General features: G+C 41.3%; 2 protein-coding genes and 1 long non-coding RNA gene across 5 annotated transcripts; 1 reads left to right on the top strand and 2 right to left on the bottom strand.

Moving 5' to 3' along the window:
• Positions 1-627: 627 nt before the first annotated feature.
• MRPL22 (mitochondrial ribosomal protein L22) lies at positions 628-9099 on the bottom strand. Its single transcript, XM_015875657.2, has 7 exons — positions 8990-9099; positions 8865-8910; positions 6395-6530; positions 4440-4505; positions 3929-4006; positions 3103-3172; positions 628-2725 (listed from the first exon to the last, which is right to left on the bottom strand). The coding sequence occupies exons 1-7, from the start codon at positions 9015-9017 to the stop codon at positions 2514-2516; spliced, it is 636 nt and encodes a 211-aa protein (XP_015731143.1). The 5' UTR covers positions 9018-9099; the 3' UTR covers positions 628-2513.
• Positions 9100-9102: 3 nt separating this feature from the next.
• Positions 9103-26277, top strand: GEMIN5 (gem nuclear organelle associated protein 5). 3 transcript variants are annotated; one of them, XM_015875638.2, is made up of 28 exons: positions 9103-9282; positions 9379-9533; positions 10385-10566; positions 11104-11255; positions 11479-11595; positions 11781-11913; positions 12349-12508; positions 13024-13236; positions 13935-14020; positions 14563-14657; positions 15289-15425; positions 15815-15888; positions 16269-16450; positions 16552-16691; positions 17241-17412; positions 17672-17899; positions 18419-18532; positions 18959-19087; positions 19671-19766; positions 20021-20158; positions 20639-20786; positions 20937-21056; positions 21375-21585; positions 22229-22486; positions 22968-23130; positions 23523-24099; positions 24377-24473; positions 25555-26277. In XM_015875638.2, the coding sequence occupies exons 1-28, from the start codon at positions 9132-9134 to the stop codon at positions 25708-25710; spliced, it is 4584 nt and encodes a 1527-aa protein (XP_015731124.1). In that variant the 5' UTR covers positions 9103-9131; the 3' UTR covers positions 25711-26277. The 3 variants fall into 3 exon arrangements, with proteins under 3 accessions (XP_015731124.1, XP_015731123.1, XP_032303337.1); XM_015875637.2 differs by having other exon boundaries at positions 11476-11595; XM_032447446.1 differs by having other exon boundaries at positions 11464-11595.
• LOC116654052 lies at positions 14433-25555 on the bottom strand. Its single transcript, XR_004308914.1, has 2 exons — positions 24660-25555; positions 14433-17455 (listed from the first exon to the last, which is right to left on the bottom strand). It is a non-coding gene; the product is annotated as an uncharacterized LOC116654052 (long non-coding RNA).
• Positions 26278-26586: the final 309 nt, after the last annotated feature.

Genomic DNA, 26586 nt, shown 5'->3' with positions numbered 1-26586 from the left:
ACTGCAGGTCATTGTTTAAACACGTTTAGATTCATCTTCCATGTTTTGCCGAATGCTCATGAACACTACATCCAAAAGGTGGATTTAAGGAAGATTCATTAATGATCTCCTCAGTAACTGCCATAGAGCTCTAAAAAAGGAAAAAAAACAAGAAAAATTCACAACACATCCAGCAAGACATCGAGTTGGCAGAAGTACCTTGACTTTCTCAGCGAGGACTTCAAAATGTTTATGAACAAGCCCAGCAGCAGGTTTTCAAGCTTTCATCAATTAAATCTCACATTGCTGAGCACAGCTCACAGTTCCGCTCTCTTCGCATTTCCCTGAAGCCTTACTACACCTTCACGCATACTTGCTCCTCCTGCAGTTTCTGTAACATCAGCACACAGGTACACAAGTGGTGAGTTTACAGTGCCCCAGATGCTATTAATAAAATTAGCATCAAGTAGAGGCCTAGGTGCCTCTCGCTCCTGTCTGGTGACAGCTCATTTAAGAATGTTCTTTTATTGGAGGTCGCAGGAATAAACAATCATCTTCCACAAAAGACTTGTTGCAATTAACAGTACTTTCCTTCTGAATCCATCTCACAAGTGTAGATGTACTAATTAGCATGAAAGCACAGCAGAATAAATAAAAAGCAATTTTATTTTATATTTAGAACTTGATGGTATAAAGCTTTATCACTAGGATTGTACTGAGATCAAGATCCAGGCAGGCTCCATAAATCACTTCAGACACTTCCACCCTCCTATAAGCAAATGGGAGGAATCAAGTCAGTTGAAGCTCCGTATCTCATCAGACCTCCCAATGTACTGTTACAGCCAAGGATGTGGATCTTCCTTGGCCAATACCATAAAGATCCACTACATGTTACACACCACAGAACACAAGCATCTTGCCTTTTGACTGAAGGCCATTTAAAGAAGTGTCAGTGCCACCAGCTGTATCATGAAGGTGGAAAAGACATCAGCCACATTCTCACTTCTAGTTTTCAGAGAAAACGAGAGCAATTATACAATCTTGTCTGGAGGTCCAAAGGGGATTTGAAGGGAAATCTACATATTTCTCCTGAATGAGGTACTAGGATAAGTTATCTGGAAGTCAGGTTTTACACACTTAAATCATGAGTGCTGTTGTTAAGTAAGGATTATCTTGCAATTCTTTAATCTTTTCCCAGATCACTGACAACCCTCCATCAGAACAAGTACTGAGTCTGCAAGCACACCATGGAAGAACAGAGGGCAAATAAGCACCATTTGTGGTAGGAGCCATGTATGTACTTGTGTAACTTCACAATCCCCTAACACTCTAGCATTTCTTCGGGAACCAAAAGAAACAGCTGTATGCCACTTCCATTAGGACAGCAAAGATAATTTGTTTCCTTACGAACTGTCCCATTATCATCATTTAAGCACTGATGAAATTAAAGTCAAGAAAAGTTGCCACTTTTCAGTCAGTGTGATAAAAAGACCCAAATGAGGTAAACAATCCAATCCATTCTAATGATCTCAGAATGGAAGGGTCTAAATATCAGACATCTTCATAAACAAGAAGCAGATCTTTTCATGCCAATGTCCATGATCTCTGGCCATCTGGATGAAAACATGACAGAGCGAGGACCTTTTCACCACTTTTCCCTCTGCATTAAAGTAATAATAAAAATAGGATATATATATGTATTTTTTTCCAGAGAACTGGAAGTCTGGTTCATGCATGCAACAAGCCATTCCATGTTAAATCCATACAGTATTTTACTCCCCTCAACATTACAGAAGTTATTTGCTCCCAGACAGTGTAATTAGTTCACTCTTCACTACTCACACTGAGTTTCCACAGAGAACAGCATGAACTTCACACACATATCAGTCTATTAATGCCATGGTCAGAATTAAGAACGGTTTCAATGCACTGCAGGTTTTCACTACCAGGTCCCTCCCTGACAAACTAAACAATGCCATCTACTGACACTGCCACAATCTCAACTTGGATTTTTCCTCTCCCCACCCCCAGACAAAGTGCCTATGGTGCACAACAGTGACAGTAAGGAGGTAGCATTACAGCCCAGATAAAGAAATCATTAATTGTTTCCTGATAATCCAAGATTGATGCCAGTTATGTTGCACTGCTGTAGCTACTTTCAGGTGTCCAATTTTGGCAACTCCAACTCCTGACCCCACAAACTGACTGCCAATTGTACAATAAAGGACCTGAATGTACATAACAAAGAGTTGCATGAACTGCAAGACAAAATTCCCAACAAGTTTTAAGTGCATTCTTTCCTCTAGATTTGATGGCCCAGAGAAGTTGAAAGCTATAGTCCAAGTAACTCAAAAAGTAGCATCTGTTGCTGCTCTTCCAACATTCCTGCACACCTTAGGCTTGACAAATAAATCTACAATCATTGATGCATCATCCAGCTCCAGCAGCAACAAAAATAAACCTAAAATATGTTTTTATTATTTTACATAACGACTTTGTCAAACAAGAAGTACCTATACAGTCACATAAGTCCATCACAGTGTATGAACAAGGGTTCTACTGCGCAGCTGTTGTACATATTCTTTTGCTTGGTCATAACCAGTCTTTCGTGGCTCTGGAAGAGGAGGAGGACCTTCCACCAGCTTCACAAAGTAGTGGCACTTGACGATTTTCATGATGCCAAACATGCCTTTCCCATGGATACGGATCCGTTTTGTATAGTGGCCTTTGCCTGCCAGAGACTCAGCTGAAGAAAAACAGGTGGGGAGGAGAGAAGACCAGTCAGTCTCAGAACAAACTGCTATGTACCTGGAACACTGTCTTACCAGTGGATTTTTCCATGATTGCAACTGAGAAGCTAATTCAATTAATGATTCCTTTATCCTCCATCTAATGCATTCAGCAGATTATTTCTACAGAGGAAACCCCGGAGTTAAACTAACACTTCAGAAGCACCAAAAAGGTGAATTTAGAAAGTATATCTATAATATTTTGCTGAAGATATTTACTAAGAATTGCATTCATCCATTTCTGCCAATTTGAGGTAACAAAGTCTTAAAAAGGATAAACTTTTCATGGAGCAGAATGACATTTTGCTGCACTAAAATAAAAAAAATTAATTACCTATATGTAAATTTGATTTGAACTCCACGTTGTGATTCCTTACTGCCATTTCCTGAGCCTCTAAGAGAACCTGTTACAAAAAGAGATGGAAGCACTGAGCAGGAATTGAAGCAATGTTGTTTCCTATCTCTGGATGAGATGAAGAAATTTGCAAGTTTGAGTCAATTACAGAAAAGTATCACAGAGACATCAAAATCATTAAAAACAGACTTATATAATTATGTTCTCTGCACACAAACCGCGAAACTTCAGGTCAACCACATTACATTTTTGGGTTAGATGGCTCCCACCAGCAGCTGTAAGTGTATGAGCTTTTGATAACAGACTACAAACGGACATGGGTAGAAATCAACTTACACCACTCAGTGTTTTTGAGCTAAAACTTAATACTACTCAGTCACAAATATGCCAGAGACCAATGCTTTGGCCAAGCAAACAATTTGATACTCCCAAAAATTACTGCATATGAAAAATTTCTGTGCTTTAGCAGAGCTCAATCCCTTCCCTGATGATATTCCTCATCATTTATGATTTTGAAGGAATGAAGCACGTTGACAGAGCAGCTATTTATGACAGATTCTGCATTATTTACCACAGTCTTAAATCCAAAGATTGCTACAGCAAAGGTACCCACAAGTTGTTTGTTATCATCAAAAATTTAGAACATTCAGCACAAGCTACTTCTGTGTATCCTTAAATCACAACATTACATGACTGTGGTCTGAATGGGTTCTCACAGGCTTACCAGGAACATTTAAAATCAACATTATCAGACATTTGGAATGCTTTCTTGAAACTGGGTTTGTTAGAGAGTGCTTCTGCATACCTCTTTGATTACCTTTGCACCCTTTTTATCGTTAAATTCCAGCTGAGCAAGAGCTTGATCAATGGACATTCCTTTAATCTGCAATTAAAGCGTTAAAGTTAACTCATATAATTAGAAATACTTCTCTTCTTCAGAAGACAGTCTTTAAATTATTTTGTCGTTACAAAGAACAAATAAGACTTCAGCTTCCATAACTGACATTTCTTCAGTGCAATATCACACGTACAGCTCTTCTCAGCTAAATGCTGAATGATAAATTATTCAACTTTTTTTCTTTCAAATTTTATTTCTGAAAGTGAAAAAATGGCACATTACTCTGCTCCAAAGATCCCTGGGTACGCATTTGAGAGCATACTAAGATTAAGTGGCTAAATCAAACTACAAATAACTGCATCCTCAGTCCTCTATCATAAAGATACTGACTACACTCTGGTTGAATATGAACTCTTAAAGCAAATACAACAATTAAACTTTGTTCTAAAATTCAGAACAAATAAGCACTTTTGCTTACCAGTTTTGCCAGATACCACATCTTATCTTTGCTGTATTTTATTTCCCTCCGACAGTGATATATTTCCTAGGTGCATAAAAGAGAGGATGAGTAATTTTGCTTTAAGAACAAAATAAAGCTTATGTCTGCTCTGCAATGCACTTGATTTCAAGGAATAAAAGAACAGCTCTCCCTACTACTCATACCTTGTACACACCAAGTCAAGCAGACTGTTGCCATTTTAAACTGTAAACTTTAATACTGTATAATAACAGTAAACCTTAATACAATCTCATAAGGATTGAATTAGTTTATAAGCAGAGATCCTGAAAATCAGTCTTTTTTTCTGTAATCTTCTCTTTTCCATCCTCCCCACCTTTTGAAGCATTCTAAAGACCCACATGCCCATTCAGTCTTAACGGTATTACTGCGCTGACACACCATCTTGCTGGGATAGCAATTCGACACCAATGAATTTAATTAGCTCTTCAGAATTGAGGAGGGTTTTGAGTTTGACTGGCATGACGAGGTGTCTCCAAAGGGCCATTTAACATTATAACTAAACCAAGAGAGCAAAAGCAGCTAGTAAAATTGAACATCGATACAAACCTGAAGGACGCAGAATCTTTTACAAACAGGGGAAGAATTGATTTAAGTGAGCTGGTTGGTAACTCTGCCTTCATGTATATATTGCACGTGTCAGCACACTACACAGCATGTATTTCTAATTCTAGGCCACAGTATTGATAGAGGTGATGGATTCTAATGGCTCACAAAAGCACATCAGGAAAAAAAAAATGATTCTTGTGAGATGCAAATAATTTACTTTCCTGAGCAGCACCTCTACCAGAAGACACGAAACATCACTTCCCGAGTACTATTAAAAGAATGAAAATCCAATCAGTTTTCAAGAATGAGGAAATATTGAAAAATCCACCTAAAATTTTCTCAGGTTAAGATGTAGAGAAAACAGTATTGATTACTTCCTTCAGTGACCAAAGACAACACTTCAATGTCCACAAATGAATCAAATTAACAAAAACTTGCTTCTATTCACACTTATCTGTACTTCCCAGTTATAAAGTGATCAAGAAAAGGGGACAGGGAGAAGCATCCATGAACTTGCTGTCATCAAAACCTAGTACCATCTGTTATGACTACCTTTTAAAAACAATCGTGTTACTTAAACTGACTCCTGCAAAGCTTGTCTGGAATGGCTATCAGGCCTTCATTGATTTTAGGCTCTTTGCTTCAATTTATGGTTTAGTAAACACAAGTTATTGTGCAACAGACTGAAGAACAATTCCACTGCACGGCGTTTACAAAATGATTTCTTAAGGAAATGAGACTTCTGCCATCACATTCTTTACCTGACTCCCTTGTCTGTCCCCACACAACTTTACAATCTCTCACCCATGTCAAACAAATGAGGCAACCATTATGAGAGTAGGCAACCTATGAACAGCCCATTAAGAGGGAGGCAACAGAGTAGGAGACCTAAGACTCCTATAAAGCAGAAAAATCAAGGAATTTAAATAGAGTGCATGCTTTTTAAACAGACACCATTATTTCCACCGCTAAATGAAAGTTACATGTATAGCTGTATGCAGAAGAAACAACCCAGCTGTCTTCTTTGCAAGTTACCTACTGCTGTATGAACAGCACGAGTGTATAAGGACACATTCTTGGTAACTTTCATCTCTTTGTAGTTCAGAGAATTCTACAAGCAGAGGATGGCACCTTTGCAGTTTGCAGCACATTGAGCCACAGAGCAGCTTCAGGTTTTAACTCAGTTAGAAATGGAGAACAGCCAAAGTGATGTTAACTCCTACAATTTCAATATGTGAAACAGAATAAAATCTTAAATAATCAACAAGAAAACAACCAGACTCGTGCCCTGTGGAGTCATCCAGAGACAACCTGTTTTGAAACTGCTAAACACAAACATGTAAAGAAACATGCATGTGTGTGCTTACAGCTGGTCTTCGAGGCTCTCCAGGCAGCTGAGGAGGGTACACAATCCTGTTCTTTTTCTCCCACTTCCCAAGTTTTTGCAGGGATGTACTTGTGTGGATACATGAGAGCGGGAAAACACTTCCAGCTGCAAACCACCTGCAAGACAACGCCACAGTCACTGCTGTGAACAGAAAAGTTCTTTGCCCCTGTCCAGACTATCTGAAAAAACTGAACACGCTTGCCTTCATAAAGAGAGCTGACACATTTGACTACTTTTCAAGTAACACTGTTGAAGTCCTTCATAGTTTACATTGAAAGGCTTTTTAATTTAACAAAAAGCTTTAGGCTTCCTAAGGCATGCCAAGGAGCTCAAGTTACGTTCATAGAGCATCAGATTCCACAGTGTCCTCTGACTGTCACACAGACACCATCATTTCTCTCCTCTTGGGTGTGGTTCATTACTTGCATAAGGAATTCATGCCTTGTCATTTTGCCAAGACTGAGCAATACTCATTTAAATTCTAAAAGCAAATGTTCTAACAGCAATAATTTGTAGCTTTTTAAGGAACTGAGAGTGAAGAATAAAAGCATCAAAAGCACATAAGCATTTATCGTGTCTGAAATTTGAAAGGGGAAATAATCTCAACTTTGAAAACACAAGGGAAACAATGCAAGACAGCCGACAGCAATCATAATACTTTATACGTATTATAAAGTAATATACTTTATAACCCAGTCAGTTTGCTCACTCAGATTCATAAAGACAGAGCTGCATTTTGCCCCCTGCTGGCCAGGCAGAGCAGTGAGAGGCAGCTGCCCACAATGGTAAGAAATCGACAAGTTCCACATGAAACACATGGAGCTTTAACGAGGTTCTAACAGCTCCGTGTGGGTTGCCACGTTGTGCAAAACGTTTTAAGAAGTCTGGCAAACAAAACACATCGAACAACTTCAGGAAAGCACTGTGCACCTTAGAAAGCTCTAACAATACTAATAGGGAGCGGGATGCTAAATAAATGTGTTGGGCACATTTTTTTCCTGTTATTTACCAAAAACAACCATCTACCATCACCAGACATAATATCATCAATTAACACAGGATGACATTTGGCCATGACACAAATATCACCCTGCAGTTTCACAGCCTTATAGCTGTGAGTAATAATAATACGCATTACCTTCCAGGCATCAGCAGAACATGCGAGTCCTGACAGACTGAGGAACCTTACATTCTATATCTTAAGGCAATCCAGAGAACTCTATTTACCATAGTTTCAAGAGAGGAAAAAGGACACATACACATTGCAGCAAAAACAAGGGGACAAGCAAAAGAAGTTTTGATACTTTACAACCAGGGGGTTCTTTTACATAAGTTTTCTACTATGTAACTTTACAGGAAGAAGCATGCATAAACAACAGGTGGGAGACGCACAGAATAGAAGAACTGATCGGGGAAAGCAATTCAGTTGAGCTGAAGGACAGTAACACAGGAACATCACATGGCTTTATTTCACTTTCTTCAGTGACACTGCTCTGTGATTGACCTCCAATGGCTCCAGCAGAGACCAAAGCTCTGCACTTTGAGTACCACACACTCAGCTTCACTTCTGGAACTGGGGATGCAGCGGGCAACGACCAGCACCCCCCAACATGCTGCTCCTCCAGAGCAGAGGATTGGTCGCTGTAGGAGAGCAGGGACCGAGGAGAGTCGGGCACAAGAGATATGACCTTACTGCACTCTGAACCAAGCACAGAATGGGGCCCAATGAGAGACACAGAGCCCAAGCGCAGAGGAGGATGGGGAGCAGCCCAACGCACACAGCCCACACCCACAGAATCACAGAATGATCCGGGTTGGAAGGGACCTCAAGGATCATGTAGTTCCAACCCCCCTGCCTGGCAGGGCCACCAAACATACACCTTTACTAGATCAGGTTGCCCAGGGCCCTGTCCAACCTGGCCTTGAACACCTCCAAGGACGGGGCATCCACAACCTCCCTGGGCAGCCTGTTCCAGGGCCTAACCACTCTCCTAGTAAAGAACTTCCCCCTGACATCCAACCTAAATCTTCCCTCTTTTAACTTAAAACCATTTCCCCTAGTCCTGCTTTTATCAGCCCTTTCGAAGAGTTTACTCCCCTCCTGGGAGTAAGTTCCCTTCAGGTACTGAAAGGCTGCAATGAGGTCACCCCGCAACCTTCTCTTCTCCAGGCTGAACAAACCCAACTCCCTCAGCCTGTCCTCATAGGGGAGGTGCTCCAGCCCCCTGATCATCTTCATGGCCCTCCTCTGGACCCTTTCCAAAATCTCCATGTCTTTCTTGTACTGAGGGCTCCACACCTGGACACAGTACAACAGATGGGGCCTCACAAGAGCCGAGTAGAGAGGGACAATCACCTCCCTATCCCTGCTGACCACCCCTCTCCTGATGGAGTCCAGGATCCCATTTGCTTTCCGGGCCTGCTGCAGGACGGCAGAACCCCGGACTCACCTCTCCGGCCGAGCCCAGCCGAGAATCCCCCGCATCCAGGCTCCACCTGCAAGGAAGAAACAAGGTGAGCTCGGGTAGAAGCGAGTGAAACTCGCGGGACACCGCTCTCATCCCCTCACGCTCACCAGCACCTCCCGCACACCGCGCCGCCATCTTCCCCTCCTCGCTTTACGGCGGCCGCTCCCTACGCATGTGTAACCAGGCGGGAAGACTGCCTGTTTTTGCGACACTTTGCGACGCTGTGCTCGGCGGGAGCGGCGTGCAGGCATGGCGGCAGCGGTGCGAGTATTGCCCGCATCCCCCAACTGGTACTGCAGCCGGTGCAGCCACACCAGCGGCGACGGGCGGCTCTTCGGCTTCGCCGCCAGGCACCGGATCAGCGTGTTGGATGTCAGCACCGCTACGCCGACGTTTCACGGTACGGCCTCGACCCCCCCTCCTCCCTCTGCGTTTATATAGGAGCGGCCGAGCTCCCGTTGGAAATGGCGTTCTCACGGGGCTTATCCCGGTGCAGGGGAGCTGATCGGGCACACGGAGCGAATCGCCGCCTTCGCCTTCTGCCCGCACCGCGAGCACAGCGCCCTGTGCGCCAGCGGAGCCGACGACGGCAGCGTGAGGCTGTGGGACGCGGTGGAGCTCGAGCAGAGGGGAGAGCACGGCCTGCACCAGGTGGGACCGGAGCGATGATGCTTGAGGTGCTGGGTGCTGCTTGTTCCCATAGCCTGAGGTGTACGCTGCCGTTACAGCATCGTAATGGGATGCTGGATGCTGTTAGCACCTCCTTGCTGCCGCACCCAGCTGGCTTTGCAGCCTCCTGGTGTTTCCAGTTAGTGCATCTCAGGATGCTGGTAGATAAATGGTAACTCAAACAGTTTAGAACAGGGAGTGCTTGTAGATTAGTTGCTTGTTATCCTGTGCTATACAGTCAGAATGGTTGGCTTTGGGGTTCAGGGGAGCCTCTGTGAGCAGCACAGGGTGCTCCTCAGGGGCTACTCTCAGCTCATTGTAGAAAGTGTGGTGCCAGATCTTCTCCATATCATCCCAGTGTAAAAGTGTTAAAGGTGTATGTTTGGTGGCCCTGCTAGGCAGGGGGGTTGGAACTACATGATCCTTGAGGTCCCTTCCAACCCGGGTCATTCTGTGATTCTGTGTAATGGTTGAGTTGGAAGGGACTTCGATGATCTCTAAGGTCCTTTCCAACCTGCACAAGACCGTGATACTGTGTGACTTCAAAGCCCATCTGGTTCCAACCCACTTCTGTGGGCAGAAACACCTCCCACCATATCAGCCATCATCCACGGCCTTGAGCACCATCAACAATGGGGCATCTTATGGGCCTCACCTTCCTCTGAGGATGATCTCTAGGCAGGCTGTTAGAGCAAGTTTTCCATCCCAAAAGAGCCAACTGCTAAATGCACTTTGCTTTATTTTGTGCTTCAGTTCTTTAAAGAACCCACAAAATGAATTCAGTGGCTAAGCGTGCTCAATGGCTTTACATGTATTCAATTGCCTTTCTTCAGAATGCAATCACAGCGTTACACTGGTCACCCCTTGTGAAAGATCTGATTGTGTCCGGTGATGAAAAAGGGGTAATTGTTTGCTACTGGCACAGCAGAAACGACAGCCAGCAATTCTTCCCAGAGCCTCGGACAATCTTTTGTCTCACTTGTTCTCCTCATCATGAAAACCTGGTGGCTATTGGGTAAGTGTTACGTTTTACTTTCCGTTCTTCCATCTCAAAGTGTCTTGTAAATTAGATTTCATTAACATTCCTCACATTACAGGTTACATCATCTGAAGAGAGTTTCATAGCTTTACTGTCTCTTTACCAACAGCTGCCATTTCAGTCCTTTGGACACCTAAGACTACTGAACAAAGCAGGAACATGAAAGCCTTTCAAAAGAGATGAGAGAGAATTAAAGTTATTTGTGGAAAAGGGAACAGCTTTCCTTATATAAAAGTCTCTATTACTTTATAAGGCTCTGAAAACTGTATTGCTGATAAATTGGTGTTGTTCTTGGAGCCAAATATACTCCCTGGTTGCACTTCACAAACAGAAGGCAGCTGTGTTTGTGCTAGTGCTACACTTGAGCTCCAGTTGACTGGTCTCATTGCCACTTGTGATTGGGCTTCTCTGTAATGTGGAGACACTGATCCTGGGTAATAGCTTGCAAATCAGATTAGTTGTTATTCCGTGAGGGTTTAACAATCTATCATTAACTGAAATCTCTGTTTTTAGCTACAAGGATGGCATGGTGGTTATAATTGATATCAGCAGGAAAAAAGAAGTTCTTCATCGGTTAAGAGGTCACGATGATGAAATTCATTGTCTGGCCTGGTGTCCTGTACCTGGAGAAGGAAGGTTACCTGCTTGGCAAGATGAGCTCCAAGGTACGTAGAAGTGATACGTAGTTTGTGAAGTGATACTTAGCTCAGGAGAATGTCCCTGTGGAGAACTAAATTCCTTATCCCTGTAAGGTCAGTAGGTAGCTAATCAGAGGTAACTAGTTCAAGTAAAATATTTTCTGATCCAGAGTAGTAGATTTTCAATTAACGTTTAGAGCTTTGAATTCCAAAGTATAATAACAGACTTCAATGGTGTTTCCTTCAGAAGAAGGTGATGTTCCAAACGGGGAGCTGAAACAAGATACAGCCATGAAGAAAAGTTGTTACTTGGCTTCAGGAAGCAAAGATCAGACAATACGGATATGGAGCTGTACTAGAGGCAGAAGTAAGTAAGATTAATCATTTGAGTGAGACAACAACATAGGTGAAGTGCTCCTTTCTAACTGTGGGTTTCATTTGCTAACTCAATAGTTTAAATAGTGGGGAGCCTACTTAAAGTTCAGATTCTCAGGTCTTTTTTTCTGAGAATTTGGATGTACAAAGTCGAGACGATCCCTTTCTTTTCCAAAGGTGTAATGACTCTGAAGTTGCCACCCACAAAGAGAAGAGGTGGAGCTGTTGATCCTGCTGTTAAAGAGCGCATTTGGCTCACTGTCCACTGGCCTTGTGGTCGTCCTACAGAAATTGTATCCAGCTCTTTTGGGTAAGTAGGAGACAAAGCAAGTAAAATTAATTGTACATTAATTCATTGATATTTAAAGAACAACTGGCAGGAAACACTGACACCCCCATCTTCCTCCCTTCCTAGTATAGCAAGATAGAGGACAGGCTAAGAGTGTAGGGGAAGTTCAGTCTTCTAGAAGGCTGTTATTTGCCCCACAATTCATTTAATAATCTAACTGAATACTGACTGCTAATGGTACTATTTGTGGTTTTTGCCCATTTAATGGAAGCAGTTGACATTTCCACTTCCAATGTGATTAGGAATGGATATCTGTAGGGTAGTTTTATCTCTGTAGAGGGACGTGTAGTGCATGTGTGTCTATCTGTATTACTCTCACACTTGCAGTATGTGCGTGAGCGCTGATATGATTTTTTTGAAGTGAAGAATGAAATATACACACTTTACGTTTCACAGAGGAGAACTGCTACACTGGGATTTAACTCAACCTGGAAAACGCAAGTGGACACTAATGGGATCTTCAGAAGGGCAAAATCACTCCCGTATTGTGTTCAATTTGTGTTCCCTGAAGCATCAAGACAAAGAGCTGCTTCTTTCCATTTCAATGGACAGAGATGTAAGAACCCATTTTAAAATTAACATCAAAATAGCAGCGGCAGTTCAGTTTGACTGAGTGAAACTAGCACTTTGATGACCACACATTTTCTCCTAAAGCAGGCTTATCCCTGCCCTTTATAACATCATGGCTCAACATTTCTTCTGAGCACAAGTTGTGCATTTCTTTGTTAGCATGTAAGCTCAAGCTTTTACCTTGGAGGACAGAATGGTTATGCCCTCTGGACTTGAAAAATCAAACGTTTAATAGCTGCCTTTTTTGTGGGGGGAGGAAGGGTTGTTATGGTTTGGTTTTGATTTTTACAGGCAGCACAGTGCCTCCTATTTTGAATTTAGAAGAGGACCATATAATTAAACCATAGCCCTGTTCCATCGCAGTCTTGCAGTTAATACAGCTCTGTCTTTGACTCATACTGACACGTGCATACTCTGAGTCTTCCTCTCACTTGTGCTTTGTTTTTCCCCCCCCATCATACCAGTCACTTTATCATTCGTTGTTCCTTAAATATTCTTTAGATAAAGTGCTGGGACCTATCAACTCTAGATTGTAGCTGGACAATGCCTTCACTTGGGGGATTTGTCTACAGTCTCGCCTTCTCCCCTGTGGACCCAGGCTGTCTTGCCATTGGTGTTGGAGACAGCATGATCCGCGTTTGGAATACTTTGTCTATGAGCAACATCTATGATGTGAAAACCTACTGGCAAAGCATAAAATCCAAGGTTACAGCAGTAAGTGTGCTTTACATTCCCCTTTTTTCTTGTCTCTTTTCTCACTCCATTTTTCTCTTTGAGGAATGTTTTTCTCTCACACTGAAGAAGGTTTTTTCCTAACTAAATCCTATAATGCCGAGTTGTTACTTCTGCTCTCAATTTGCATGATATAAATTTTAGAATTGATCAGCATTTTAGACATTTTTAGAACAGTAGGTATTTACAGTACACATACTGAAAATCAGCTGAAGTTTAGGTGGTTATTGCCTCACTTTCTTGGTTTTGTAAACAACTGTGATCATTCCTTGTGTCATCCACAGTTTCCTTTTGTTTGCTAGGAAGTTTAACATGTAGAAAAACTGGCACTGATGCCTTCAGTTTGAATTTGAACAGCAATTGGCTAAATACTAACATCTAGTAAACGATGGCAGCATTACAACATGTTAGTTGATCACACCAAAAGTATGACTCTATGTTGTAATGTAGCAGTCAGGTAGCATTTCAATGATTTCAGTTCCTTTCCTCTTGTCCCAGTAACTGTTAAGGGAAGAGTCCTTGATTCACATCACAATGTGGTTAAATTGAGTTGCTGTAGTTAGCATGGTGAATATAAGGGACAGTGCTTTTGATTTCAGTGCTTAACCTGTTGTTTATTATTTAAAAATAAATTGTCAATTCCTTTTGTCATTATGGGGCTCTTTGTACTTTTCTTGCAGTTAGCATGGCATCCAACTAAAGAAGGTTGTTTGGCTTTTGGAACAGAGGATGGAAAGGTTGGCATATTTGATGCCTTATCCAGCAGGTAAGAAAGTAGTTTTCAGATTCATTAGTATTCGATCTTGCTGGTATGGCAGCACACATAGATGACGTGGTCTTTCCTGAGGTTTACATTTGATATTTGTTAAAAGTTAAATTTAAAGTAGTCAGATGTATTTTAAGTGTATCTTTTCATCTGTTCCTTGTGACTGGCAGCTCTTAAAGAAACCTTACTCAAATTGTGTAACAGTCACCTGTTGGAAGTCATCAGTCAAGGATGAGTTAAGCCAGAAAAAGTTCCATAAAATGAGCAACATGCAGATGCAATTCATTAGGACAGTTTTGTTCTGATTTTAGTAGTGTTCTACAGGAAGCATCAAAGGCTTGGCTGAGCCATTGCTTTAGTATTTTGAAGCACCTGTCGTCTGTTTTCACTACTGGAAATACATTAGTTTGAATTTTGGGTTTTTTTTTTTTTTTGCTTGTTTTGGATTTGGTTTAGTTTCAGTTTGGTTTTGTTAGGGGTTTTATTCTGTATTTCCCCTTGCTGCAATCAGACTACTCCTGTTTCCTTACCTTCCTGCACAGTGCTAAGAATAAGCCCCCACAGATCTCCAGTACTTACCACAAGAAGACTGTATACACATTAGCCTGGGGACCTCCAACTCCTCCACTATCTTCTGGTGAGTGTTATAATGTCTTGTTACAAAGTAGAAATCCATACAGAGCACACAGATGCCACAAAGTTGGTGTGCTTCCCTTCCTTATGGATGTGAGCTCCATCTGCTTGGTAGCAGTCCTTTCTATCCACTAAGGATGCGTTCTGCCTGAGAAACTGGTAACAGTTTTGCCAAGGGAGCAAAATAATCTGTTCTGTATTTTGAAAGGTTCGGGAAGTGGATGGGAGTAGAGCACAACACCACATAGTTACATGTTTGTAATGCGCTGAAATAGCTATGTAGGCTCTCCACAATAATTGGTTAGGATCAAGTACAGATTATTTAGCTCTAACTGTTTTTCTGTCATTAAAACTAAACAGAACAGCTCCATTTGTCTTTTATGCAACCTGGGGGGGTTTATTGGCCAGGATTTAAAGGGAGTTTTAATGTGTGCAGCAATTGTGCTATGGAGAATGAATGAGGGGTCCTTTTAGGGAATTGTATTTTGAGAATTTCTTGCTGCCAGATCTCAGAGAATCAAAGCATACATACAGCATTTTAAAATACTGTTTTGATTTATAGTAAGAATAATTGCTTTTCCTAAGACTGACGAAGAGCATAGTATACTTAGATTTTTTTTTCCTCTGTTGAGTAGGAGAAGAAGGTGAACATCCCTCTGTAACTTTATATAGTTGTGCTGGAGAAGGTATTGTTTTTCAACACAACCCTTGGAAACTTAGTGGAGAGGCAAATGACATCAACAAAACCATCAGAGACACTAATTCAATTAAAGTGAGTATGATTCTTGCCTTTTTCTATGGATTTGTGGTTATAGTTCTGTAGCCCATAGTTGTAGGCTTTTGAAGTTTCTTGGAACATGCAGAACTTACTAAGGAGCATAAGGAGGTGGAACAACAAGGTCCTTTTGGAATCAAGACATTTCATTTGACACGTTCCACTGCGCTGGATGTAGCCAGTGATTCTTCCATCATCTTGCAGTTCATTCAGTCCTCAATTGCCCAAACTTATGTCACTACTACAAAATGCAGCAGACACTTGGGTGGCTTTTGTTTTGCAGACTAATTGTAATTCCTAGTTGCCAGTTGTGTTCTGTTGATGTATTCAAGAGAGACCTAAGAGTTTGTGTGATGGCTGGTAATAGCTGCATCTTCTCTCCACAGCACAAACTACCTGCACATACAGAGATCAGCTGGAAACCAGATGGTAAACTCTTGGCCCTTGGCAATGAAGATGGGTATGTTTCGTTGTCAGGATTGGTGCATACACAGCCTTAACCTACAGGAGTCAGTGTTTTGATGCAAAAGTACTTTTTGTTGTCCTGGTTTGGTTCTTAACTTTCATTGCCTATGTATCTGAATTGTGATAATACAATATTCTTTGCTGGTATTTCATTAAGTTGCTCTTGGCATGGAGGATCTATATCACATTACATCATTTTTTCAAGGATCTACACACAGCTGAAATACACTTTCTCTAAGTACTAAATTGGAATGCGACTTGGATCCAGAACAGAAAATCTCATTTCGTTTCATAGACCATCATTCAGGACAAGAAAAACAAAATCACATTTTCACTGACTGGAGTATTTCTAACACTGTTATTCTTGCATTTCAGGTCAATTGAAATATTTCAGGCTCCGAGCTTGAAGTTGCTCTGCACTATCCAGCAGCATCACAAATTGATTAATGCTATCCGATGGCATCATGAGCATGGGAGTGATCCAGAGTTGAGTTACTTGATTGCTTCAGGCTCAGTCAATGCCGTTATCTATGTGCATAATCTGAAGAGTGTTGTAGGTAATGGTTTGCAGATTCTATCCCATGTCTTGGCATCTTGTTTTGCTTTCCTCTTGGTTTGCATTGCTAGCCGTAGCTTATCCTTTTATTTCTTCTTTCAGAGAGCACTTCAGAAAGTCCTTTGACAATAACAGAACCTTTTCGAACTCTGGCGGGACACACAGCAAAAGTCACAAGCCTTTCTTGGAGCCCCCACCACGAGGGAAGATTGGTATCAGCTTGCTATGATGGCACTGCACAGGTACTTCTCTACAACCACTCAGAAGAGTATTTCTTTTAATTTCAAGTCATCCTTTCTGCAGTATTTTAAAAGCAAGCCAACTGAACAAGAAAGCTTTTCTGAGTTCAGCTGCTTAACTACTGCATATTTACCCTTGGCAACAATCTCACACTGGATACCTGATACAGAGGTATACTTTTTTCTTTTGGCTTATTCCTGCTTTTCCAACACACTGCACAAATGAGAATATTGCAAAGAACACTTTTAGGTTGAATGAATGAACAGAGGGAATGAACAGAGGGAAGCTGAGCAGTAAGTATGGTTTTGTGCCTTGCAGTTTGATTTGTAAGTCCAGTAGCATTTTTGGATTCTTAAGAAAGACATTAAGCTGGCTTATTGGTACATACAAAGAAAGCTTTCTGAGTTTTCTCCGTCTGCTTGCTTGTTATTGAAATAGCTCTGCAAACTCAATAGAAGACAAGCTCCTACAAATGTAAATTGCTAAACAGGAAGCATAGAGTTTCACACCTGGAGGAGATTAAGTAATAAAGTTTCTTTCTTGATCATAAGGTATGGGATGTTATGAAGGAAGAGCCACTCTGCAACTACCGAGGGCACCAGGGCCGGCTGCTGTGTGTCCAGTGGTCACCAGTGGACTCAGATTCTATTTATACTGGAGCTGATGATTTCTCTGTTCACAAGTGGCTCATCTCAAAGCAGGAGCATACACGGCCCCCTCAGGGTAAGTATATTCAATGATCCTTTCCTGAAGGTTGATCTGGGAGCTAGGAAAGAAGAGGGTTGTCATGTTGAAATGACAGTAAAGCTTTTATGCTGAATTCAATTCTGCCTGCTTCCCCTTTAGGGATAAATGTTGTCTAAGTTTAAATTCAATCGTATTCTTATTTGCAAACTCAGTGTCGATCTTGAGAGGCAAACAGTTTATACCCCAAAAATCTCTACACGTAATAACAGAGTAACTTTTCTGTGACCTTTTATAGGCAAAAAAAGTATAGAGCTGGAGAAAAAAAGAAGTATCCAACCAAAAGTAAAAGCCAAGAAGAAGAAAAAGCCTGTAGGAAAGAATCCAGCCAAGCAGGATCTAAGTGATGCCGTGAATGGGGATGAGAGCATGAAGGATACATTGCTGGAGGAAAACGGAGTGTCTGACCATGAAGGAGAAAAAGCAGCTCAGGAGACAGAATTGTCCGATAAAGATTCCATGGCTGGTAATAATTTAATTGTCTTAGTTTAGTGGCTCCCAGACTGCTTAGTCTCCGGAGCATCACAAAGCCTAACATCTTTATGCGGGATTTTCTTCTAATACAGTTTTATTGAAATAGCCTGCTTTAAGGAAGTATGATTCCAAAACACCTTTCATAACTTTATAAACTTATTTAAAGACAACTAGTTCCAAACAAGAGATTCTGGACTAACAAGCAACATTAACCGTTTGCCTTGAAACAGTGTCATTTTATATCACTGCTGATTTATGGTGATAAATCTTAATATACTGATAGACCGTCATTAATGTCTTCTGCCATCTTTGGTAGTTTTTTGACAGTTCTGTAATGTTTTCTTATTATTTCCTTTTTCTGGAAACCTATTAAGTTATATGACAAAGCAAAGCTTGCTTTCTGTATAATTTGAAATTATTGTTGCAGAATATTAATGTCAGTTATTTTGCTGTGGGCTTTTCCATGTATTGTTTATCCTTTCTTAATCACTTCGTAATTGCTTAACTGCAGTGTCCAAGGATACATCTTTATCTGCATATGATTACTCTTCATTCAGCTCATCAAAGCCTTTTGTAACCCTGAAAGCCACTCCTGTGAAAAAGGATCCACCTAAAGAGAAAGCAGGTTGGTACAGTTTCAGATACTTGCACCAGTCCTGTATCAAAAGAGAGTTCTTCATTCTTGATGTAGGCTTGGCTGCATCTTCCCTTATTAGTGAGTGGGGGAGAAAGAGAAGAATGCTCTTCAAATCTCTTAAATGTTCTTGTATTTGCCCTGCTTGCCAGGTCAATTGAACAATTGTTTAATGGGGGCAGAGATGGTGCCTTCTAGTTGCTAGTTTTAGTCCAGGCAGACTTGGCAGAAAAATAAGCAAAGCAATCAGTATTTGAAAGTTAGCACTGTCATAACAGGGATGTGGGTAGTTGAGTATGTTTTTTATTTTCCTCTGTGAAGAACAGGTAGGTTGGTTTTTGTTTATTTTTTTTGCATATATCAGAGCTCTGCTCTTTGTGCCACAGTGAATGATTTGTATTTGTATTGATTTTTCAGCTCCTGATGCCTCTCTAAAGAAGAGGAAACCTCGCTCACTTTTACCTTTCAGTACATCCATGGATCACAGATCAAAAGATGAATTGCATCAGGATTGTTTGAAGCTGGCTACGTGTCTGAAAACCAAAGGTATCAGTCTTAAACTGCAGCTTCCCCTCTCTGATCAGCTGGGTAAAATACTTAGAGGGAAGGTGCTCTGAAGTATTCAGAAGCATGTCACAAATCCAAGGCCTTGATCTGGACAACTTAGCATTAAGCTTTGGAAATGGTGATCTACTGTAACTTCTCCTGTAGTGCTGTGGCACTCTGTAGACACTCCAGACAGGTTTTGTTTAGGATTTTGAATTACAGAGATAGGGTAAAATTTATATAGCTTGGGTTTTTATCACCTTCAAAAGGTGAAAGGGAAAATAAGTCATCAGGAAGATGTTTTTATCATCACAGTATTTTTCTTTAGATTCAGAGCATTCCAAAGGAATTTCCTATATTTGATTTGAAGTGAATGTCCTGCACACACAAAATTCTTCTGTTCAACCTCAGATGTAAGTTCTGAGTGACAGTCTGCAAATGTGCAAGCTTCTTAAATGTAAAGAAAGCAAAAGACAGAAATATTTGCAATAACAAGTACAGCAGTGCAGCATACTGACTTGGCACATCCTCGTTTTCCATGTTGTACCGAATCCTAAATGTTCTTTCTCTTTATCTGTGTTAGATCATAATGAAGATGTGTCCTCTGACCTCCAGGATCGCATCCACTTGGGGCTGTTCACAGACAGAGCTTCTCTGCACAACATGATTGATATGGAAGGCAAGTAGAATAAGGAGCCCAGTTTGGCAATACATCCATTGTCACTGTGATATTCAAGGAGAAAACTCCTACTGCATATTTAAGTGCAGGATTAAGAATGCAGGTCTGTTCAAAGAAAACAGAAGGCTTACTTTTCCCGAACAGTTTTTACAGCTTTCAGATACAAACGTTTCTGTCAAGGTATTTTACTGTGTCAAATAATGCTAGTGCGCTCATGCTGCTAGATAACTAGGAGGCTTCTTTACTTCAAACAGGAAAATACCACTTGGAGAATGGACATCCGGAGCTGTTTCAGCAGCTTATGTTGTGGAAAGGAGACATGAAGGGTGTACTCCAGGCAGCTGCTGAGAGGGGAGAACTGACAGACCAGCTGGTTGCATTCTCACCCATGGGTATGTTTGCTCACGTAATACATAAGCAGATGGAATTAGCTGCCCAATTTCACCCCGTTGCTCTAGGTTGAAAACTCATGACTTCTGGATTGGACACAAAACAAATCCTATTTATAACAAAGCCTGGATGTTCCCACAAGCATCCTTAGATTAGTCCAGCAGAAAATAAAGTGATTTCCTCTGGGACTTTTCAGAGAAGCAAGCTGTACTTCCAAGGGCAAAGATGGTGCTTTGTAGTATGTAGCAGTCCTGGCTTGCTGTTGGTTTATATGTACTTTCAAATTATTGTACTGCTAGTGAAGTCCTACAGTTGTGTTCAGGTCCAAGCTTTGTCCTGTTCTATTGCCTCAAGTAGCTTGCATTAGAGAGATGAAAGAAGTACCTAAGAGGGGGCAGAGAAGAAGTGCATGCTGAAGAAACCAGGAATTCTTGCTGTTTTAAATTTTTTTGCCTTTAATTGTATTGCTTTCTCTTTTGCAGTTGGATATCAGGCTTGGGTTTGGACAGTAGAAGCCTTTGCAAAGCAGCTGTGTTTCCAGGAGCAATATGTGAAGGCTGCCTCCCATCTCCTGTCCATTCATAAAGTGTATGAAGCTGTCGAACTCCTGAAAGTGAATAATTTTTACAGGTTGTTGCATATTTGTTCAGACTTTTTTTTTCCCCCCATAAAATACTTGAGGTAGCTTCTTTTTAAATATAAGAGATGATTCCTTTATGAAAGAAGGTATTTGTGTATTTTTAACACAATCTTCTGTCTGGTTTCTCTCGTGTGCATTAGGGAAGCAATTGTAATTGCTAAGGCCAGGTTACGTCCAGAAGATCCCATTCTGAAGGATCTCTACACCAGCTGGGCAGCTGTGTTGGAGAAAGATGGTCATTATTCCATGGCTGCCAAATGGTAAGTGTTACCAGTAAGAAGACAGAATTGAGGGCTTCACATCTGTGATTACCAGAGTTACTAATGACATTTTGGATATTTTGATCTGGAATAATAGCATACTGGCTTTGCTTGATGATGGATTTGTCTCAGGCATTTTTGGAGTTTTCACACTTCTGAAAAGGATTCAGCTGAAATCCAGACAGAGGCACTGATTTTTGTCTCTTGAATCTATTTGTACTACTCTCATAAGCCATGCATGGTGTACGTACCACCTGAAGTTTCATTCCATACTTTTAGGCTTTGTGATCTAGTCAGTTTGCTTTTTTCTCTTTTCAGTTATCTGGGTGCTTCCTCACCCTATGATGCAGTTAAAGTGCTGGCAAAGAAGGGGGATGCGGCATCCCTTAAAACTGCTGCTGAGCTTGCTCTGATATCCGGAGAGGAGGAATTGTCAGCAAGTTTGTCTTTCCGATGTGCCCAAGAAATGCTGTTATCCAGGAACTGGGTTGGAGCACAGGAAGTCCTTCAGCACCAGAAAACCTTATTTGTGAGTCCTGTTCTTTCCTTTCTGCTTTATTTTAGCACTGTCTCTCTCCAGGTTAAACTCAAACTTTACACCTCTTCCTGTGTATTAACAATCCACTGGTAGCCCTGAGCTTGTTTTGCCTCAAAATATTTTTTCCTAGAAGTTTATTGCAATGACACTTCAAAAATCCATGTGTCTTTACGGAGAAAAGGGGCCTGTGATAAGGAGGCATATATGCTCTATGCATGTTACATCCATAAGAGAGGCAGTTCAGAAGGATTTTCTGCTTGTATTTGCTTTGGTTTAGTTTGTTATGTTTCTTTTTGTTAATTACATAATGCAGATGTCTTTTTTTGTACATAATACTGATCATAATAAGAAAGGTAGAAGAGTGTTTGTTGTTTACATTAAATGAACAAACGTGTATATCCATCTGAGGCTTAGTCCAGGAATTTCTAAGAAGCAGAACATTGCCTTAGCCTGTTTTGATGTTTTCTTCTGACCTTAGAGAGTCTCTGCCAGTATTTTACCTTTAGAGCTATAGTAGTGAAGTATGCTGTCACCAGCAATCTGCTACGAGCCATGTTTTTAATTTGTCCACTTGGCATAGTCAGCAAGAGATTATTTTTCAGCTCAATGCTCTTTTTTTCTTCTCTTGTTAAAGGGGCAAAGACTTGTTTTCTGCCTCAACGAACTGCTTTGTAAGTGCCTCAGTGAAAGAAATCCCTGTAACCGAAGGAGCCCTGTGCCTCCCTGTTACCACAACTGGGAGCTGAACAGAAATGTCTCCTTTTTTGACATGGTGATAGAAGTGTGGCAGAAGGTACTGGGCATGGACACCACTGAAAAAGCCACGTGTGCACGAGAGCAACTGCGCAGCATTGAGCATCCTCCTTCTACCAGCAACACTCACCCAAAGCAGGTAATTAAGTCTGTACACACACCAAGCCTCCCTATGGCATGTGCAGCCACACAGCCACTTTGTAGTGTCCTGTGAGCTGTTTCCAGGAGACTGCTTTCTGCTACACGATGAGGCTTCAGTCTGGGAGAGTTAATGATAAGACAACTGGGACAGCTTCCCCCAACACCTTTTTGTTTAAGACTGTCAGGAGAGGCCAGGATGCTTGTTAAAAATATCATAGAGTCCAGGTCTGGTCATAGACTGATGCTTTTGCAGCTCTTCTCTCAGACCTCATGAAGTCACTGACCATTGGTACTTCTCAGCCACTTAAGAGGACAGAGGCAAGCACAGTTGCTGATAATTACAGTGACAAGTCATGTAAAGATACTCTGATCTCTTATATAAAGGAGTACTTCTGGACTTTTCTGTAATACTTTTAACCAGCAAGTCATTCATACTTAGCAGTAAAACTATTAACTGTGCTCTCTGCTGCTTCCCCTAGGTGCTTTTCTATATCTGCCATGACCTGACACTGGCAGCACTGAGCTATCAGGCTGCTGCCTGGGATGAGGCAGTGAAAAGTATTCTTGGTGCTGTGGCTCGTAGTTACGATGCTGGCAATTTTACTCTGATGCAAGAAATTTGCAATATCTTCCTTCCTGAAGGTAAGTCTCTTCTTGTACGTCTCCTGGCAATGACAAAGAGAAGAATCTTCCTCATCAGCAGAGCTATTTTCATTACATCCATTGTTCTTCTGTTTGTTCTTCAGACTATGCAGTGCATTCACCTGTAGCTCTTGATCATGTGAATATCCTAATTTGTGATTTAGGACACAAGGGAGTTTGCTATAGATGATAAGAACATGCAGTCTCATGCTAGCTAGAAGGGAGTTCTGTATTTAAGAAGATGCCTGCTTTTGCTTTTCTGCGTCCAGCATTGCTCTGCTGGCATCCGAGTAAATCTCTTCGATGGGTCTCCTGGACAGCTATTCAGTTATTAAATCTTGTCTTTTTTTTATTTGGAAATCCTTATAATGCATATCATTTTTTATTATTAGGCTGTGAGAACCTGAGAGACAAACTGGACAGCACAAATTCTCAAAGCATAGCTGCTTGCAGAAGTTTAGAGGGCTTTGTGGCTTACGGGCTGCTGTATGATCTGTGGTGGAACCCACCCAAAGGCTCTCCTGCCATCCAAAAGGCTGGTTTGGATCCTGCGTTTTGCCCCACTGAGCAGACAGCTCTTGAGCAGAGTTGCGTTCCTGATCACTCCTCTCCTGAAGAAACTCCTGATCAAACTGCAGTTGAGCTGGATGAAAACCTCAGCAGTACAACTGAATGTAATAGATGCAAGACAGAAAGTGACTCAGAAACTAACTCAGTCGGTTTGGCAGACAGACAGTCAAAACTGAATGGCTGCAAAGTGCTTCTTTCAGAAGCGATCGCTGCTTTACAGAACACACAGAGAGATATAGCTGAGGTCCAGAAGATTTTAGCCGACATGATCCACCGGCATCAGCAGCAGAGGAATACTCTCCAGGAAAGCACAAATGGAAGTATCCATGAGAACAATATGCAGCAGAGTTCAGAGAAAGAACCGGACGAACCATGCTCTGACAGCAGCCAGATCAAGTGGTAAGCGTTAGAACATGAGATGGATTGAAAAGTGTTGCCCTTTAGTTTATGTTTGCACAGTGGATTTCTGACTTAGTTCACATTACTTCTAATCTCATGCTGATCACTCCAGGACACCAAATGTAGGCCTAAGAAGTCTTGCATTTCCGTAAGGCGTTACTGTGTGTGTGAACTTATTGCAACTGAATGACTTTTTGATAGGTGGGTTTGATTATAGCAGGGAGGCTACACAGTCATTCAAACAAAACAATTACAACACATGCTCTTTTCTTAACAGTAAAGATGAAGTAAAAGAAGCAATTACCCTCCCTGAACTAACAAAGCAACTCTTGGAAGCAAAGCAGAAACTAGCAGAATTTCCAGACAGCTTAAAGGTAAGTTCTCAAAACAAGTAGTATAGTCTGAAAGAAGACAGTCTTTTTGTAAGTCATTGTAATGCTATAACTTGATAGAAAGTACAGTAGTAATAATGGGGCGGCAAAGCCCTAGGCTGCAGCAAATGGGAAGCCCAAACACAGCAGCTGTAGATACAGAAACAAAGGGAAAAAAAAATCACTTACCTTTGGAAGGCTTCAGGTATGCAGGGATCTCCAGCAGAATCCCCTCGCTTCCACTGCCAACCCTTAAATGAGGTTTGGGAAGGGCTGGATCCTGGTTCCACCCCTTCCAATCACTCAGGAGCATTGTATACACCTGAGCTCTCCTGAGCTGGCCCTGCCTTCCACCAGGTGCTCCATCACTGCTTCAGGCTGGGACTCAGCATTTTTGCTAGTCATATACTATGGTTTTTTTATACAGAAGGATCAGTGACTTTCTTTGTGCCCCAGCTGCACTCTAGATTTGTAAGATAAAGGTGCTAGTAACATAAATATAAGCTGGCTGATATAGGTGGGCAGAATCACCCTCCATTTCCCTGAACTAATCCCACAGCAATTTTAATTGATAGAGAAAGTTAATACCTGGCATCAGGGTTGGATTCTTGCTTCAGGCATTACTTTCTCCATGCAGTTGGAGCACGCAGGTGAAGTCTCTGCATGAGACAACTCAATGGGATATCTTGTATGAATCTTTCCCATGTGTTCGAGGAGCAGTCCCTTGTTATGTACAGTAACTTCATATGCAGAAACAGTTTTGATAATGAAGTCACGAATGTCAGTTATAAAATGGCCTATATTAATTAGAAACTCTTCAAACACCACAGTGTGAGATTGTAAATCACATCTCTAGGCTGCATCATCCCTTCTCTTGTCTAGTCTATAAGTATTTATGGTGATAGTGCACAGAGGAGCCAACTTGGTTAAATGTGTGCTAATGTCCTGGAAGAAGAGGAAAAATCCCATCTCCCCAAATAGATGTTGTAAAGCAGTTTCTAGATGGAGCTGCTTGAACGTCTTGTAGTAAAACAATTCTAACTGAAAGAGTGGACTCACTCTTTGTTCTTTTTTTTGCATGCAGGTCTTTCCGTTCCCTGATGTGCTGGAGTGCTGCCTTGTACTCCTTCACCTTGGAGCCCAGTGTCCTCCTGAATTACACCAACAGGCATTGGATCTCCTTAGAAAACACGGTAGTGCTGACGTTTATGAAAAGGCTGTCAGGAAGTTCTTGACGTGACCTTTTGAGACCAGACACACCTCCTCTGAGCTGCTTGCAATCACTTAGCACCAGTTAACAACAAGACTGTTCTTTCTTCAAAGTGAAGGCTTGTTTCTACAGATACAGTTACTGATGACTACTGTTTTGGATAATATTACAAACAAATCAGGTTTATATCCACACATTCACGGTTATCAACTGCTACTTAATGAGATTACATTAGGAAATTGAAAAGTAGTAGATTGCAGCCTTGAAACTCTATACAGGAGTTTTATACGTCTTTTATTTGCTGGAAGTTATGCTAAGGAAATCTCTTGGAATTTACATGCAAAATAGTTTTGAGCAGCTGTCTTCCAGCAGAAGAGCACCAGCTGCCCTCTGAAGAAAATAATGGTTCCTTCAAGTAGTCTGACCTTTAAACCAGTGTTGTACTTAAGAAAAGTGTGAATTTATTTCCCCTTCTTTAAATAAAGTCTTCTACAAGCAGGAATGGGCATTTAGTAAGATGTCATTAAAAGTAATTATTTTTGTCACTGCTAATACAATAGAAATCGAACTTGCTGGATAAAGCAGGTGTTTGTTGCATACCATGACTCAGCTTTGTGTTTTTGTTTGTTAGCTTTTAAATACAGCGAGGGTAAATTTGAGGTAGTAACAAGTTCTCTCTTCTTCAAGTGTCAAAAGTGATCCTAGATCCCGCAGTCCTGAACTGTTCTGGCCATTCTTACAGCTTACTGGAGCTTTTTTCCATCGTAACATGATTTCTTTCTGAAAGAACAAGGCTGCAAAGAGCCTCAGCAACTTCTAGAAGCAAAATGACTCAACAGCAGCAGGTAAAAGGAGGGAGTTAGTTGTATCAAGAGATGCATTGACCCGTTGAGTTGTTCTCACTAA

The sequence above is a fragment of the Coturnix japonica genome, chromosome 13 (genome assembly GCF_001577835.2).
Source record: "Coturnix japonica isolate 7356 chromosome 13, Coturnix japonica 2.1, whole genome shotgun sequence".
NCBI lineage: Eukaryota > Metazoa > Chordata > Aves > Galliformes > Phasianidae > Coturnix > Coturnix japonica.
This window is presented reverse-complemented; position numbering and strand designations above follow the sequence as displayed.

What these genes read in the sequence shown, in the direction of transcription:
- MRPL22 (XM_015875657.2), bottom strand. Translation starts at nt 9,017, where the DNA reads ATGGCGGCGCGGTGTGCGGGAGGTGCTG. An exon ending in GAGAGCCTCGAAGACCAGCT is followed by an intron (nt 4,506 to 6,394) that starts GTAAGCACACAC and finishes TTATGCACCTAG; the next exon opens with GAAATATATCACTGTCGGAG. An exon ending in TGTGGTATCTGGCAAAACTG is followed by an intron (nt 4,007 to 4,439) that starts GTAAGCAAAAGT and finishes CTTTAATTGCAG; the next exon opens with ATTAAAGGAATGTCCATTGA.
- GEMIN5 (XM_032447446.1), top strand. Translation starts at nt 9,132, where the DNA reads ATGGCGGCAGCGGTGCGAGTATTGCCCGCATCCCCCAACTGGTACTGC. An exon ending in CGCTACGCCGACGTTTCACG is followed by an intron (nt 9,283 to 9,378) that starts GTACGGCCTCGA and finishes ATCCCGGTGCAG; the next exon opens with GGGAGCTGATCGGGCACACG. An exon ending in CGATAAAGATTCCATGGCTG is followed by an intron (nt 17,900 to 18,418) that starts GTAATAATTTAA and finishes GCTTAACTGCAG; the next exon opens with TGTCCAAGGATACATCTTTA.